The sequence below is a fragment of the Sinohyriopsis cumingii genome, chromosome 9 (genome assembly GCF_028554795.1).
Source record: "Sinohyriopsis cumingii isolate HCF-2022 chromosome 9, ASM2855479v2, whole genome shotgun sequence".
In the NCBI taxonomy this organism is placed as follows: domain Eukaryota; kingdom Metazoa; phylum Mollusca; class Bivalvia; order Unionida; family Unionidae; genus Sinohyriopsis; species Sinohyriopsis cumingii.
In genome coordinates this window covers 49,593,052-49,611,658 of record NC_142969.1, presented here as the reverse complement: position 1 = coordinate 49,611,658, position 18,607 = coordinate 49,593,052, and the positions used below count along the sequence as shown (strand labels likewise).

The 18,607-nt window shown below is 33.6% G+C and overlaps 1 protein-coding gene across 1 annotated transcript; it reads right to left on the bottom strand.

Moving 5' to 3' along the window:
• Positions 1–1,097: 1,097 nt before the first annotated feature.
• LOC149791789 (uncharacterized) lies at positions 1,098–17,928 on the bottom strand. Its single transcript, XM_089969266.1, has 8 exons — positions 17,807–17,928; positions 15,705–15,887; positions 14,331–14,417; positions 13,506–13,682; positions 10,457–10,570; positions 9,728–9,820; positions 8,456–8,600; positions 1,098–1,912 (listed from the first exon to the last, which is right to left on the bottom strand). The coding sequence occupies exons 1-8, from the start codon at positions 17,874–17,876 to the stop codon at positions 1,600–1,602; spliced, it is 1,182 nt and encodes a 393-aa protein (XP_089825392.1). The 5' UTR covers positions 17,877–17,928; the 3' UTR covers positions 1,098–1,599.
• Between the last annotated feature and the right edge of the window lie 679 nt (positions 17,929–18,607).

The following is an 18,607-nucleotide window of genomic DNA, read 5'->3' as shown; positions in this document are numbered from 1 at the left end:
TTCTTTTAATTCTGTTTTATGCCTTAATTGCAATTTTTAACTAAGGAAACGTCATTGTAAAAATGTTTTAGCATAAACTTTGCACACCATTAAATTGAAAATGCTCATTGGAACACTTCTGTTGATAAACCTTCAGTTCCCGAGGTAGGTAATTCCTACACGACATCCGCAAACATATTATGTCGTTTTGAAAACGGCGAATATTGCAGATGTTCTCCAATGTGAATGCACTTGTCTGCAATCTTGACCTAAAAAACATGCGTCATTGCATACAACATTGCACCAATACCTACTCTGTGTGTGTGTGTGTGTGTGTGTGTGCGTGGTGTTACAAAATGTTTGCCTTTTAGGACAAAGTTGGGCTGCAATGCAAAAGCCATAAGTAGCCTTTGTATACAGGTAACCTCTGAAGGAAGTAATAGCTCTCAAATTTCCATTATGACAAAATTAGGGATTATGAACCGAACAGCATTATCATTAGCATTATCATTAGTAGCATTATCATCATGATTATTTCACATGTATCATTATCATTAGTAGTAGTAATACTAGTAGCACTAGTAGTAATAGTCCAGCTATTTAGCAAAAGGTAAAATATTGTTTTTGCATAAAATAAGTTCCACAAAAGGATACTGTATTCTCACTCCTTTTGCTTTTTACTTAGCAATGACAAGAGGTATTATCAAATTTTCTGTAGAGAAATAACAGTATGTGAATTTATTTGTATCCGACTCTGCTAATTTCAATATATAACGATTACAATAACGACACCATATATATATATATATATATATATATATATATATATATATATATATATATATATATATATATATATATATATATATATATATATATATATATATATATATATATATATATATGACTATTTTGGGGTTTAATTCGCAAAACCGTAAGTTCTCTTTACATTTTTCAACTGTATTCTATGGAACTAAATTATTTGTTAATTTTACAAATTTTGTTGCTTCTCACTCTTTTCCATTACTTATTTTAAGATATATACAAAGTGAGAAAATATATGGGAAGAGAGAATTTTTTATTATTATGTATGTTAGATGATTTTAATTTGTCCCCGAGTGAAAATAATCTACAAACCATCTTGACAATACGCACATACCCAACAGAGGAATGAACCAAGTCGGGGATATAATATAGACACATACAGACGCACACCATGATCAAATAATATAATGCCAGTCTTTCCCGGATAGTTTTAATCAAAAGATCTGAATATTTTGTACACATAATTAGTAGGGCAGATAATGTTTCTTAGGATTTTTATAGCTGCGGATATACTCAGAATCAGATATTATCGTATTGGCATTCCAATGGCATATCGACCCGATTGAAGTTCTCGTAAAGATTCGTGTTCTCTGTGTCCAAAACTATCGTGCTGTCTCTTTCATTATTATGCATTGACATGTATTTTTGAGGGTCAAGAGTTTCTCTAGCGGGAAACAAGCCTTTCTCAATTTTGCTGGACTTTGTTTCTTTGCAAAGAGCGGCATGCTTTGCCAATAGCTCGTGTCCTTGGACATGAAAGCGTGATGTGGAATTGTTAGTGTTAATGGGATTTTCTTACAAGCCAAGTTGCGGATCGATATAATCGTAACGCTCGTTACAAAGAGGGGCATGCTTTCTCAATAGTGCGTGTCCTTGAATGTGATAGCGAGATGTAGGATTGTTAGCGGTAATGGGATTCTCATACAACCCAAGTTGCGGATCGAAATTATCGTAACCTTCGTCATCACTGACTTCTCTTGGATTATTTCCTTGACCTTCTGTGCTGTCCTCGATCTTGTAGCCGTTACAAGGCGTCGATTTGCTCTCTGATTCATTATTCCACCGCATAAAATGGTCTCGGGGTAACTTTTCTCGATCTTGTTTTGTCCTGAAAGAGTGAACAGAGAAATGTATTTGCTGCTCCAAAATATTGCAATATTTGAAAAGATCTTAAAAGATAACTACGGCGAAACGTTTCATTGATTTATTCTCCATATATCATGTAATGTTATGAATGTACATTAAGCACAGCCTAGGTTCTAGGCTTTATAACTTTTCGATCCTTTCTAAATTTCTAAAACCAAACTTTAAAAAGCGATTTCTGGGAAATCATTAATTACCTATTTACTTAGTATTTCTATTCTATATTGCTGCCAGCGTAATCTTTGCTGTCAAAGTCATTTGCAAAAATATGCAACCTGTAAACCAGGAACATATATTTGAACACGCAAATATATAAACGGCAAGGTAGTCCAAACTACACATAATAGAACACGACAACCGCTTCGGTGACCTAGTGGGTAGAGCTTCCGCCTCGGATGCGGGAGGTCTTGGGTTCGATCCACGGCCGAGTCATACCAAAGACTTACGAAAATGGTACTAACAGCTGCCTCGCTTGGCGCTCAGCATTATGAGGTTAGTGTTAGGACTGGTCGGCCTGGTGTCAGGATAATGAGACTGGGTGGGACATCATGCTACATGTCTGCGGCATGATGCCCCAGTGATAGACATCACTTTAAACTGCCACATTGCAGACATCGTAGTGATATGACTGAAAACTTGTTAAAGCTACGTTAAAAATCCGAATCACACACACACACACACAGAGACATATATATATATATATATATATATATATATATATATATATATATATATATATATATATATATATATATATATATATATATATATATATATATATACATATACATATATATATATATATATAACAGGACAATAAATATTTACTTCTTCATTGTTTATTGGGTACATTCATCATATTGGAAGTCTACAAAAATGTAAATCCCTACTTTGTTGATGGATGCTTGTTATTGACTTGAATTAATATTTTACGAATTGCGTATGAATTCGAATTAGATGCTAGCGCTAATATTATATGCACATGGTACCACTGGGGGTATTTGAAAAGGTCTTAATATTATTGATAACATTTTGTTTCTTTAAAATGTCAATAAATGTAACACCAATCAATAAGAAAAAATGATTCTCTAGATAATTACATAAAGGGATATGTGAAACACACTTGACATCTGCTGATGTAATAATTATATAAAGTGATATGTGAAGCACACTTGATATCTGCTGATGTAATAATTATATAAAGTGATATGTGAAGCACACTTGATATCTGCTGATGTATGCTTGTGACAATGACAGACCCAAATGAATTTTAATCTTTGCTAAACGCATAACCTGTTCACTCAGTCAATTGAGGTAAGCACGATCATGCAATTGAACTGCGTACTGAGTTGTAAATTCCGAGTATAACATCGAACGGAAATTGTGAAACTTTCAGTTCACCATAATTCTCAGACTGGTATATTTACTAATACTAAAAAGTCACTTAATTCCAACGTTCCTTGCTCTTCTGTTCCATTTGGTGCGCTACGGTAAGTAAAATAAAAACCAGACAACCAATTGAAAACAGTTGTAACGAAAAAAAAAAAACCAACAATTTTATTAAAATGATTTTATGAGTATTAATTTTCTCTGTATTTGTAAAACAGATGTACACCATAAACATTGAGATGTACTACAAATATTAAAATAAGAGATAAATGAGGATAATAAATGACGATGATTTGACCATAGTAAGTACGGAAAATGTGAAACAAATCAAATTACCAAAGATAATTAGGATGGAATTATAATGTTAGCGTTCACGAATTATACTAGAATAAGATATTATTGTTAAGCATTCGATTTGAAACGAGAAGACTTTATATAGACATAAAATAGTGCAGTCCACTCCATGACATTAGAAATATTACATTTACAACATACCATGTGTAAGCTAGGAAGTTGTTGAATGACTGAAAGATGAAATGATATCCAACAATTTTGTTTTCTTAGAATAAATGTTTCCAGGAAATGTGTCATCAAGAATATATTTAAGAGTGTGAAGTTGTTTTTCTGAGTTTAAACTGATTATAAACTAGCAGATGCCAAGTCAAACAGCACATAACGCCCCCCACCGTTTTTATTTCGTTTAAAAGGCATGCAGTGTGTATGCCTTCCAAGTTAGTGTTTACGTTAGTTACTTTCCACGTGACTCCATTTATAGAAGTTAGTATAAAGTAGTTCTCCGTACAGTTTATACATAAATAAATGCAATTGGGTCTGATCACATGATTATGTTCGACCAATGGAAATATTCCTTTCATTTATCAACTGGTGCAACTGCAATTATTTAAAAGTTGATAATACAACGATTGCTTGTATAATCAAAATATAACTTTGCCAGAAAATAAATATATTTAGATCCCACCACCATGACGTATATACCATAGCTCTGCTTCTTTGTCTTTGTGGGGCAACATGAGATACTGTGAATAATGCAAACATTTAGCCATTATAACTTTGAAAATAACCCTACCTTCATTTCTCACTTTCTTTAGCAATATGATCAAATGGGTAATAGAGGCTGCATGATGGACTTTGTACATTTATATTGTTGTAGTTGCAATCACACCAGTTGCAAAAACTCAGCCAATTACAAATTTACAACAGTTTTGGAATTGGTTTCGCACATTAGCCGATTTAATTGATTGTCCTTAGGAGATTTTATTAGGTATAGCATGTTTAAAAATATACCAATATTTGTGATTCAATACCAGACCTAAAGCAACAATGAAACCAGCGGTCAAGTAATAAAACCATTAGTTTCAACAAACATTTTTAGGTCTTCAATTGTTGAATTTTCGTCTTCTGTATTTCTTCTCTCTACCTTAATTTGCAACAAGCATATAAGGTTAACGTAAAAATGACTTGAATAATCTCCACTCTCTTTCAGGTAATCTTTACACCAATATAATACATGAAGAATACAAATTCCCGAAAAGTAATAATTTAGAAAATTAAGATCTTAAGAAAAATTAAAATCATTTAACAAGATTTATAATGATTTGTGTAATGCCACGTCATTTGTACTGTCTGTGACTGCATTACAAAACATGAAGGTATGAACCATAATGATTTAAATGGAGATCGCAGTATTCCTTGTATTTCGATTGACATATATGAGACAGAACAGGATAGAAATATTTTCCCTGCAATAATACACTATGCTTGAGCGATAGTGAAAGCATATTGTTTAAAAAATGCAAAACTGACAGCGAAAACCCAAGTAAAATAAAACAGGAAAGAGGTGGCGTTGTTTGAAATTGTCAAAGTTATTACCAAGGAGATTGTGTAAAATAACACAGGAAAGAGCTGGGACCATTCGAAACTGCCATCATTATTGTTCTTTTGTGTAACTTTCATTATCATATAGTCCACTTCTTTTCTTTCTCTTAATGACCTAAATATTAACAATCAAACACTCCAGTTAAACTGCATTTGTTGTAATTAATTGTTATAAGTAAGAAAAAATCGATTACAAAACTTACATGACCATAGTATGTGTTCTTTTCAGGAGGTAATTAAATGAGATGTTTCTGTTTAAGTCTCATCAACTGGGCACTTAGTGCGATATAAGCAATGTTAACTTGCATTAGAAAGCTACCAATAAGGTGTGAAAAACCTTTAAAGGTTAGGTGATATCATCAACTGATAGAAATTTACTTATTAATTTCTTTTTAATTCTAAGATCATGGCATGGGACAAAAGATTGTTGTTGATACTGTACTGGGGCACTGTTATAGGTTGTCTTGATTTGGTAGCATCCGTATATTTCCAACTACTTGTTAGTTAACGTTTGAACAGTTATTTTTATTCTCAATTGGTTATAGTATAATTTTTATTTCTAGTCATATTCTAAAATTCAATTGGGAGATGAGGTTTCTGTTATCATTCTTGTCCTTTTAGACGTTATGAAATTATTCTTGTTCATGTAAGTATTGAGAGAAACATTGCATTGCAAAGCAAAAGGCAAATGCGAATATTAAAGGAGCATTCCAAATAAAGGTGGAAGTAGCTTAATTAAAGTATTGTGCTGTACAAACTATGGGAGTAAATTCCTACATCCAAATGATAAAAATCTGGGCATATATTCATAGCACCCTTTTCAACCTACCGTTGCACAAAGATAGCCAATAGTAACTCCTTCTGACATAGTGATGAAAGCAATTAATACAAAGCAATCATGTGTTCAAGAACTACAAGAAACAGGGACATTAGTATATGATTTCAACGAACAGATTCAAGGTGAAAATATTTCATCTGCGGCGCAAAGCTTGTTGAGTTATGGGAAAAAAGGAGAATTAAGAGGCTTTGTGTAAGATTTAATGGTTGTTTAGTCAAACATATGAAACGCCGAAACTTATGACAGCAGAAGGTAGTGGAAACAACTGTATATGGAGTATATTTACAGTCGTAACTTGCAACTGTAATTTAGATCGCATAAACTGTTGGAAAGTGTAGAAAGTTTAGGAGATTGCATAGTTGAAGATTTAGCAGATCCAGACAGTAGCTTTACAACGTGATGCAAGTGACGTAATGAGTAAGAGATAACTTACGATTATGTAAGAGTTTAAATGGTTGTTTAAATAGAGAGATGCAAAAATTATGACAGTTATTACAGTTATCTGCATGATTCCGAAAACTCAAGAACTATTGATCTGTCTGTGACAAATTTAGTATAAAGTAGTTTTTCCTAAATCTAATCCCGTTCCTCTGTCTTTTGCTCATACACTTGCTTCACGTGTTTCTATTCCTGCTACATTTGCTTTAGGCTAATCTTTTTTTTTAAGATTAAAAACGATTAAAAATATTACTAATCATTTGTGCTTCGAGCAGTCAAACAAAAAGTCAGCATTATCTGGAATTCATGGCAGGGTTACATCCTCATCTTTGAAAGCCGATGGATAGCTTGATTTATTTATAAATCGACAGGTTTTTTCTTCACAGTTGGTCATGCCATTTTACTTGAATGATTAGTTGAGTTGTTGTTTGCAGTAGTTATTAAAAATGTGGAAATTTGAAAAATAAACATAATCCATAAAATTGTAATTTATAAAATATTTTAAAATTTGAAATGTTTATTTTTAAATCTGCTTTTGTGGGTATTAGCATGAATAAAACATTTTCCGTTCGAGGTCATTGTCTTTAAAATGATGTTCAGTTGCACTTGCCATGGTGTTGTTGTCCACACAGTTTTTCCCAAATCATCGTCTCGTGCATGTCTTTGACGACTTCTTCCAGGGAGTGTATAATTTGTTGGAATTATATTTTGTTTCCAACGTCCTTTGTTTATAGCAGTATTAAATCATAGTTTAAAACAATCCGTTGATTTATAAAATTATTTTTACCGAACAATACTACTTATTTTTATAACTATTTCACAAGGCAGCAATAAAAATGTATCATAATACTACTTATTTTTATAACTATTTCACAAGGCAGCAATAAAAATGTATCATCATCGTTTAGTCTAACTTTGGAATCAGAAATATTTTGCTGAAATCTTTTCGTGATATTTTAATCTAAATCATAACGTTTCTTACCTAACTAAAGTTTTGGAGTAACATTTGGATCAACTTTTAATAGTTACAAGAGACTGTTTTATTGATGTTCTAAATTTGTAATTAGGAATATGTTGCTAAAGTCTTCTCGTAATGTTTTCATCCGAATCAATACGTTGCTCACTTGAACTATTATTTTCGAATAACATGTTGAATAATTTTGAATAATTACGAGAGACTGTGTTACTGGTGTTTTTTTGTGTTTGATGACTTCATATAAAAATATGATTGGATGGTTAAATTTAACATTGTATTCCAATGTGAATTGCAGAAGAAAGAAATCCCAATGTATTGCTTTGAATGTTAATTCGCTATAATATATTTCTAAAAATTTTTAATTTTCCGTAATTTTACTAAAACAGGTCGTTAATCACCAATTTACATAATTTGTTTCTTCATTAGCCGGATCTTATGCTAATTTGCAATAATAAATATAATTAGGAATATCTGTTTTATTTGTTAAGTTTATGCATCTCCAATTATGATGAGGAGAAATACTATTACAAATTATGTTAAAATATGTATATCTATTATCTAACAATTCGAAGTTATTGCCTGTTCAGCGTGTTTAGGTCTTTACCATATATGTCCGAGCGTGAGTGATGCTTATTATAAGCATATGTAATCTTTCATTGTCACTGTAATAAACGAACCGACATGTTATTGACATATATGCGTATTTTTACCTCTTAATCATTTCCATTCGTAACCACAATGACGTCAGTTAGATACCAAATGGATGAGAGAGATATGTGGGGTTGTGGTTTACTATTTTACCGTACTGATTTTGAAGGTTATGTCATGACGAGGCATGTAAAACAAATATAGTCACAAGTTCAATACATTAACACCTGAGCCTCCGCAGCACTTAAGAGGGAGCGAGAGAGAGAGAGAGAGAGAGAATAAGACAGACAGACGGACAGAGAGACAGTGACAGAAAGACCTACTTTGCATCAGAACGACGCGACTTGTATATACTATTCTTCGCAATGCTTTTAGTCAAACGTTTTTTCCGGTACTGCACGATGGCGACAATCGATAGAGCGAAGGGTAAGACCCATAAGGTCGAGTATAATACGATGAATATCAAATCTGAAATGCAGAAATAGAAGTTTACAAACATTTAGTGCATGTAACAGATAATACAAAATATCAGATCTCACAGACCTTACTTTACTTGCAGATGTACTTGATTCCAATCATGCGGTTATGTTCATATAACTTCGATCATGTACATGTAACATACATTTATATAACACTCATACAATCATTTGTATGCGTGTTAGCTGTTATTCTTCAGTATTATTGAAGCACACATCCAGATAAACTCGTTTCAGAATTTGAAAAGCTGCAAATCTCGATATCTCAGCCTTTCTGACAACGGAAAACCCCCTTCAAAGTATTATTATGCATTAATATATTATCAATTTGTCCATTTGCCGAAACTCAGTTTGTCCATTTGCCGAAGTTTCCTTCGTCAATAATTACTGAAACATATCTAGCGTTTCTCCCCAACACCTTGAAATATATGCCGTCTGTAGATGCATCGCATCCATGTGTAAGTGATATGATTCAAATAGCTTCAATATGACGATACATGAATTATATTCGATTTGAGTTTATTTTCCAGTGGGTGAATGACGTGAAATGTTGCTAGCGAAAGACACATGTGTGGGGAACTTAAGTTCAAAAGAGCATGTCCCGTGACGTATGCCTGCTAAATCTCCACGTAGCACAGAGGTATGACTGTAATCATCTTCAATAATCTACTTAACAACGGAGTGTATTTTATGCATATCACACAATCTCTTTATGTACGCATATCTGCATGTGACGATTTAGGCTATTGTCCTTTGAGCAAAAAAAAAAAAAACACGTATATTTAGTGAATTGTTATAGCATGGTAAATGTATTTTAGAAGTCTTGATTTATATTTCGACAGTTAAATGATGTATATTTATGAAATAATGGAAAATACCAGCTTTCTCTTATATATATGCTTTTCTTCAGAACAGTAAACGTGAGCCAAGTGAGTCAAGTGAGCCAAGTGAGCCAAGTGAGTCAAGAAGGTACATGAACTAAATGGATTTGTAATAGTTGTTGTTTTCTTTCACCAGAACTTGTAAATTCTAAGGTTAAATAAATTCACGGACATGATGTAAAGGAACATTTTATGTTGTACGAATTTTAACTGCCCATTGAAGTGTTATTATATGTACCATCAGGTTGCGGCTGGCTATAAGCCTTTAAATCAGCGAGCCGATGCATCCGTTCATGTCTGGTTGTTAATGTTAATGCGGTAGGGACGCCACCTGCAAGGGAAGAAAATATAACCGTTTTAGGCTAAAGTGAATTAACCTATTTTCCTTTTCTCTTTTCCTGCAAGAACCCAACTCATATTTGGTAGTATTTATGTCTGTACCTATGAAAAATGAAAAACGGCGATAGGTGTTTGCAATATTACATCATCCATCCAAAATGTGTGTGTGTCTGTGTTCTGTTTCTCCTTAAAACGTCATGGAAAATAATCGTCTCTTGAACAGTATTAAACAGGCCCGAAACTTATATTTATTAGTTTCTACTGATTATATGCTCTTATTAGGTAATTTGGCACTCTGTTTTGACGCTGATAAAATGTCCAGGAATATAAATCAAATTACAGACGAAATGCAATCATAAATCACAGCAAGAAAACACTACATATGCATTGTTAAACATATGGTTGCAATTTAATTTTGAAGAGAAACCTTGAACGCGCCCCCTTTTGATTCACAATTTCTCATTTATTTTGATTTCAAATGAGCGCTGTGTAACATTTTCTTCGCTAGTGTTTGGGAATTTGTGACGTTTATTCAGACGAGGTTCTATGCGGTACTTTTTGCTACCTTATACTCCCCATTGCTTGTATCAAATGAAGACGATATGCCTTAATTAAAAGACAGTCTTACTCGCATCACATATAACGGGATGAGTCTCATCACATGAGGTTGTACCAAACTCAAATGTGTTGTTGTCCAGCTTCACTATACCGATGCATAACTCTGTCACCGTTTGCGCTGGAACTGTAAAATATTGGACAAGGAATTATTTCATAGAAGACATAGTAAGACTTTTTGCATGTTAAATTAATTAATAACCTATTTGCGACCCTAAAATATTATTATATATTGTCTTGTTTTCCATGTTTTACTTTTGGATGCTGACATCATCAATAATTTATAATATGAGTTTGTCTGTTTCATATCTATCCGAAAAGCAAATGTTCTTCCTATTTAGCTCGGAACTTTGAATACGTTAATTTAGAAATTACTTATTCTAAGAAATAAATTAATGTTATATACATTATTCAACGAACGCTAATTACACTGGACAACAAATTTTTACAAAAGTCATGTTACTGAAATAAAATTAGTCAATTCTTATCAATTTTTATGTGCTGAACACGAATATGACAGTCAAATTGCAAAATTGGCTCTAGTTTTTTTGTAATCTGCAAGAAATTAATGTTTACATAACGAAATGCATTCCAATAGTAAAAGGTCAACTGTAATAGCCTACCTATAAAAAATCAAGTCATTGACTACATCTTAGATTTCTTCGCCTGTCTCTTGTACAGCTGTTCGGGAGCATCTCTGAGGAGTGTCCAGCAGTAGTCAGCCAGCATTGTAGTGGACCATTTTCCCTGGTATCTTTGTTCCATTGTTGCGATATCTTGATGAAAACGTTCGCCGTGTTCATCACTAACAATACCACAGTTGCTAGGAAAGAAATCCAAATGGGAATGAAGGAAGTGAATCTTTAGAGACATATTGCAGCCAAGTTTCTTATACTTCATCAACATGTCTTCTACTAGTTCCTTATAGTTTTCTGCCCTAACATTTCCGAGGAAGTTTGTAGAAACTAGGCGAAAAGCATTCCATGCTTGTTTCGCGTCACCTTCCAGCAAGTTGTTGAACCGGTCATCTTTGAAAAGCTCTCGAATCTGAGGACCCACAAAAACTCCCTCTTTAATCTTTGCTTCGCTGAGTCGAGGGAATTTTTCATGCAGGTATCGGAATGCTGGCAAAGTCCGGTCAATGGCTTTCACGAAGTTCTTCATCAAACCTAGTTTGATGTGAAGGGGTGGTAGCAAGATTTTCTGAGCCTCAACCAGAGCTGGGTGTTGGATATTCTTCTCTCCAATGGCTACATTCTGCCTGTGAGTCCATTCCTTCCTCATGTAGTGCATTTCCCTTGCTCGGCTATCCCACTCGCATAAGAAACACATGTATTTTGTATATCCTTGCTGCAGTCCCATTAAAAGGGCAACCACCACAGAGGTGCCAGCTGTACTTGTTATACTCAATGGAATTCAGTAGCTGCCTTAAGTTATCGTATGTCTCTTTCATGTGGACAGCATACGCTACTGGAATAGATGGAAGAATGTTTCCATTGTGCAAAAGCACAGCCTTGAGACTCAGTTTAGAAGAGTCCACAAATAGTCTCCATTCTTGTGGGTCATGAGTGATTTTTAAAGCATTCATGAGGCCCTCAATATCGGAACAGAATATCAGATTACTTTCCTTTCTGAAGAAAGGCTCCAATTGCTGGTGGCGCTTTCGATATGCAGTAATTGTGACATCTTCTTCTAGAAGATTCCATTGTTGGAGTCTTGATCCTAGCAATTCTGCCTTGTTCTTTGATAAGTCCAAATCACGAATCAGGTCATTTAGTTCTTCCTGTGTTATTCTGTGTGGGGTTGATGATGCACCACAGTGAAAATCTGGATCACTGCATGCTGATGGACCAGGAGAAGAACAGGTCGACTCACCTTTGTCTTCGTCAGATGAATCAAGAGAATATTCTGCTGGAGGTTCTGGAATAGGAAGTCCCTCACCATGTGGAACTGGTCTCAATGCAGACGGAATGTTTGGGTAGACTATTCTCGACTTCTTTCGCTTCGTTATTCCGCCGGAAAGAGGAGGAACCAAGCAGAAGTAACAGTCATTTAGGTGGTTGCTTGGCTCTCTCCACACCATTGGGACTGCAAACGGCATTGATGACCTTTTGCAATTCAACCACTGTGAAAGCTGTGTTGTACATGTAGCACAGCATATATGCGGAGCCCAAGGCTTGTCTTGGTCACCAACCTTGCATCCGAAGTAAAGATGATATGCCTTCTTCACTTGAGAATTGATACTTTTCTTCTGGTTGGCAAATGTCACTTCCCCACAAATATAGCAAAAATTGTCCGCGGTATTAACACACTTTCGAGGCATTACTGTTCTTTATTGTACGTAAATGGATAAAATAATAAGTTTTATGTAACAGTAGCTTGAACTGTCTCGCACAACGTCTAAAATATTTTAAATGCTGAACCTATCTGATTGGGCTTTATATAGTACACTGCTTACGTCAGCTTCAGCAGCCGCCTGGCATTAGTATAATAGGCCTACACATGTATAGTACACTGCTGACGTCAACTTACTTCAGCAGCCGCATGGCATTAGTATTGCATTGCATCAGAAAATGATGCAATCAACTGTGGATGATGTGAGCATGATGGTATTATGCAATGTTACATCATTATTCCGGATGTTGCTGCAGTCCTACTGGAGAAATTTACACAGTGAAACATAGAAAATGAGGTATATGAATATCTTCAAAACGAGAGCCAATACAAATTTTTCACGGTTATATTCGTGTTCGGCACACCAAAATACTACAGATTAGGGCCTTTTCAAGTCAGTAATGATTTCACTGTTGACCAGTGTTATTATTGTCTGACTCATTAGAGGACAAAATTGAACACTGGATATATAACGTATAAAATAATTTAATTTTACTGTCCAAAATATTGATTACTATCAAAATAACTTTACCATATGCAGACAGGATGATGACCATATAAACAATTGAGGAAACAAGATACCGATTACATCCAATTCTACAGAAGACATGCAATACATATTCAAGAGGTTCCAATGTTATACAAAGTGATTCTGACTAAATGCCTACTCAATCCGTTGATGATACTGGTAGCATTGTAATCCTTGATCCAGTATGTCCTGTTCACTGGAACAACCATTGGTAAGGCAAAGTTGTCCACCACCTGCAGGGATGTACTTGACTTTAGGCATTTTGTGACGGCATCAGTGTACGAAAGAATCTCCTCATTCATCTCAAATTTTCCGTCTGTTTGAAATTAGTACAAGTTTGATACATTTACGAAGACCAAACCTGAATGCAGACTCCATATTTTTATCGCTCACATTATCCAGAATATTAACCAATCAAAAAGCTAATACTCGTTCCTTCGATTAGGTGACTGGCGCAATATTTCTTGTTGTACACTCCAATAATTTGAACGTATATACTATCACTGAGTTAAAATAGTATTATTTGTTAAGACATGTTAATCATTTTATATTATAACTAGAAGTGCTAAAGTTGTAGAATAATTTCTTTCAAAACAAAATGCAAATTACTAGTATTAACCGTTCTGGAATTGAAACGAGGATAAGGTCTAACAAACCGAACTTTCTCGCCTATATGAAACAGATGTTTTGACCAGGATTATAAAGGTTCTGATCAACTGACATGAATATACCAATATCGCTAACATTGCTAAAGCCTACTTTGTTGCTAGTCATATGTTTCTTTTCACTAGTAATTAAATTGATACATACAGGTACAAGATTAGTAATTTAACAAAAAACAGGAAAGTTAATAATAAGAGTAGTATAGCATTCCTTCTTTAACTTTAACTTAAAAATCCATGAAGTTGCATATCGATAGTACAATAAAGAGTGTTTAAAATATCGCTGTATGCACAGTTTTTACCTTTGTTGTAAATGCAAGCAAGATTATTTCTTGTGTCCTCTTTCCTTACTGCCACATATCTGCATTTCCTGTTTGTCTCATTGACATCTGTTTTGTATTAAAAAGAGTGATGAACAGTCTATACATATATTGCTAAAAGTAATCATGCATAGAGAAATTGTATAAACTCTGCTATAAACCAAAAGGTATTAGCGCACATAAAGTTTCCTCTGCTTTTAAGAAATTAGGTTAGTAAAGTTATGTCTTGAGACTAATAATGGTTTTTAAAATATTAGAAAAGTATCAAAGTCGTGACGACACGGAATATACAAATTTTCGGAACTCTGGCACTATATTCATACTTATTTTTAATGATTTCACACGGAGGATATGAATATTTAACTTGCATATATATACATATATATATATATATATATATATATATATATATATATATATATATATATATATATATATATATATATATATATATATATATATATATATATATATATATATATATATATATATATATATATATATATATATATATATATATATATATTTATCGAAACCAATTTCAATCCCAACTTTCAATTTAACGCTGAACACAACTCCCCCTTCTTAAACTGGAACTCACTTCTCACTTTGGCGCTGAAACAAATTAAATACGGTTAGCAAGTACTGTTTGGGGCTTATAGAAATGTGTGTGTGTGTGTGTGTGTTTGCCACATTCGCATTATATTGCCAAAATTTGAATATATGCTTCATTTTAGTAAGAACAATATTCTGATCTACACACTGACATAATTTCCTCGAATCGCTTGAACACAGTTTTATTCATTTTCATAGCTACCATCAAAATTAAAGTGGAAAAAATAATTTTAGTCCCTTGAAATTTAACAAAATGAAACAAAAAGGTAAATAATATCTTTGCTATAATACAAATAGTATGGTTTTCGTTTGTCATCCATCGTTTGAAAACATTGCTTTTGTATCAGACAGTTCCCCTTTTATTACACAGTTTTTGGATAAGGTTGTTTGCACAGTTTTCATTAATATCGTCAGCATAAGCTATAACACGTATCTGAGTAAACGTTGGGCCACATGTTTATGCCTATACAACCATTAATTAACAAGAAATATATATATATTTGAATTCAGAGAGAGTAACAATATGTCGGGTAGAACTAATCATATATCCATTTATAGTTTGCTTCAAGGAACTAGCAGTCGGACATTTGTAGTAGATTTTATCAACGTGTGTTAAATGATATTTGTGGGTTATAATCCAGAAACAAAAATGTGACGGACAGTTGGGGAAACAAACGGATCCTATATCTGTATGTCCCTAAGAAGGGTATGACAAAAACAAGGAAACTCTCCTTAGTTTACCCTGTGTATAGCAGAAATTGTATTCCTTTCCATCGATCCAGGCGAATTCTCCAACATGAAGCAATCCAAAAGCACTTTTGACTCGCATTCCAGAAAGTATGGCGTATGACATATTATCACAAGCTTCTCGTGCCCTTATCCAGGACAACTGGTCAGATCCTCGAGTAAACTGTGTCTCGTTTCCTTCGTAAAAGATATAATATGTTATCAAAACAGAAGGTTACAACTTTTTATGTCACACTGCAGAATGAAATCCTTTGAGTCAGTCGCAAACTTGCATGCTCATGTACACCCACAGTGAGAAGGTAACTACGAGAGTTCATGTATGGTTCCGCTCTACAGTGTTATACTTTGAGTACGGTTTGATTTATAATGAAAATAATTTCCTAGGATTTGCTCATTAATTATCATTCAAGGTATTGTTAAACAAATTGTACTTTACTTTTGGTGTATGAGCAAATGGCGTAATCTGGGTTTTAGTGTGTAATATAGTACACATATATATATATATATATATATATATATATATATATATATATATATATATATATATATATATATATATATATATATATATATATATATATATATATATATATATATATATATAGTGTGTGCGCGTGTGTGTATTATATAACTTTAATGTAGTGTGTCCCTTACTTCCGATGTAATCTCACGAACTCCTCCAATTGCTGTTTCGCAGTATCTGGACTTTAAATGTAATTTCTAAGAAACGAGCAGATAACTTTTTTCATTTTAAATAGTTAATCATACATTTGTTGCACTTTCCGAGGCTGGCATTGTCTACGCTGTTTATTTTCCTTATTTTAATAACTGCTAAATTTAGTTGTCTTTTGGATTACCCCAGGTTGATTTTTCATGCATATTGTAGGAGCTATTTTGACAGTTGTCTGTTTAAGTGCATGGCTTCCATAATTACCACATGCAGCTAATTAAGTCGCAGGACCTGCAATTAGCATTCAGTTATGAATACATAATCTCTATAATGCATGCTGCCACTGTAAACAAATTACCCTTCTAACTGTTGGGCGGAATCTATACCGACGTATGTCGGTGAGGTGACCACAGAGAAAGGTAACTCGTATTGTAATGATCAATTACAAGTACATTGCATGTTACCTTGTGACTATGTATACCATGAATAATTTCCTGCAAGTCATTTCTTCACTTTATAACTTTTAGAGTACATGTATTTTCTTTTTGTCAGAATAAATATTCGCTTGAAAAATATGTTTTCTTAGACATTTAAAAAGAGCACAAACTAAAATATCCTTGTTTTCGTTCAATAGTCAGGATTGTATGCTTTATGTAATGAGTTTCAAACATATTCAGATTTGAAAAAGAAGAAAGGTTCTGCAGAGTGACAAATTCAACATATAAATCAACATGCGGGTGATATGAGTGGTTACACATACCGAGAATTCTCCGAGGCTCAGAGTATACCAAAGACACTGCAGGTGATATGTATCCATATCAACTGCCCCTGTACTTGTATAACAAATAATAAACTAAACTAATATATGCAGTACGTTGAGCCTTAGCACCGCACGTATTCTACTTCATTCAAACATTTAAGATTCAGTTTACAGCAATGCCATTTAAAAATGATATTATACATAAAACTGCAATATTCGGGTAGATGAATTCCTACTGAAATTATTATTTTTCCGTTACGAAACCAAATGCTGAAAGCAACATACACACACTCACATCCCATTCATCGATCACAGTGGTATTATATTGCCATGCGATTAGATAACAATTGGTGTATGTAGGAAGAAACTTTGACACATCCGTTAGTTTATAAGTGATGTTTGGTGAATAAACCGATGATTTCATTTTCCTAATATAAATTCACATGTATCTATCAATTTATCTGTGCATACATCCATCCATATTTTCCTAATATAAATTCACATGTATCTATCAATTTATCTGTGCATACATCCATCCATCCATCCACCCATGCAGAGGAAGAGACAAACATGTGGTCATATATACATATGTACAATCCGATGGAAACTCATCCATGCAAAAGAACTGACGGACATACAGAAAGAAAGCCAGTGAATCTCGCTTACCAGTTATTGTTTCGAAAATCATGCTTGCCCGTTGAAACTGAAAGAAGACTGTGAACATTGCAAGCAACATTGTAGTATCGACAATGTCTAAAACGTAAACTTTGGCAGACTTAAATGATGTATTGATAGCAAATCGTACAATACTTTCGAATACAGAATGCAACAATGGGAAAAGTGAAAGTAAGGATATCCTTGTAACCGGAAAACGTTATGCGTTTATACAGTTATGAAAATATACCGGTACATATTATTATGTTACTTGTTTAGCCTCGAATAAACAGTGGCACAAGAAAGAGCGAAAACAACAAACTTTGAAAAAGTACGGTAAAATTTAAAAAAAACATAAGAACTTACGGTTTTAAGAATCAAATCCAAAAATAATCCAAGAATAATCCATGAATAAAATTTTAGAAGTCCTAATAATAAAATGTTCTAATGAATTCAAGTTCGATTCTCGACGAAGAATCCAAGATGGAAGGCGATGACGTATGCTGTATCTTGTATAGTGTGGTTTTCTACATTTCCTTGTAGAAACTCAAGAAATGATCATCCGGTTTTGGCAATCCGAATAATTTTTGTGAAGAAATGTCTTTGTTAAAGAATTTAGCATGAGCACACATATGTTTCCAGGAAACAAGAATTAATCCTTTAGAATCCAACTAATCTGACGAAAAATTAACATATAACTCGAAAACTGGCTTCAACAGAAGGAAACTACTTAACATCAAGCGTTTTCAAACCCACACTGTGATTATTTCCCTAAAACAATGGTTATACAGTAATTTTTGAGACGCAGAATGC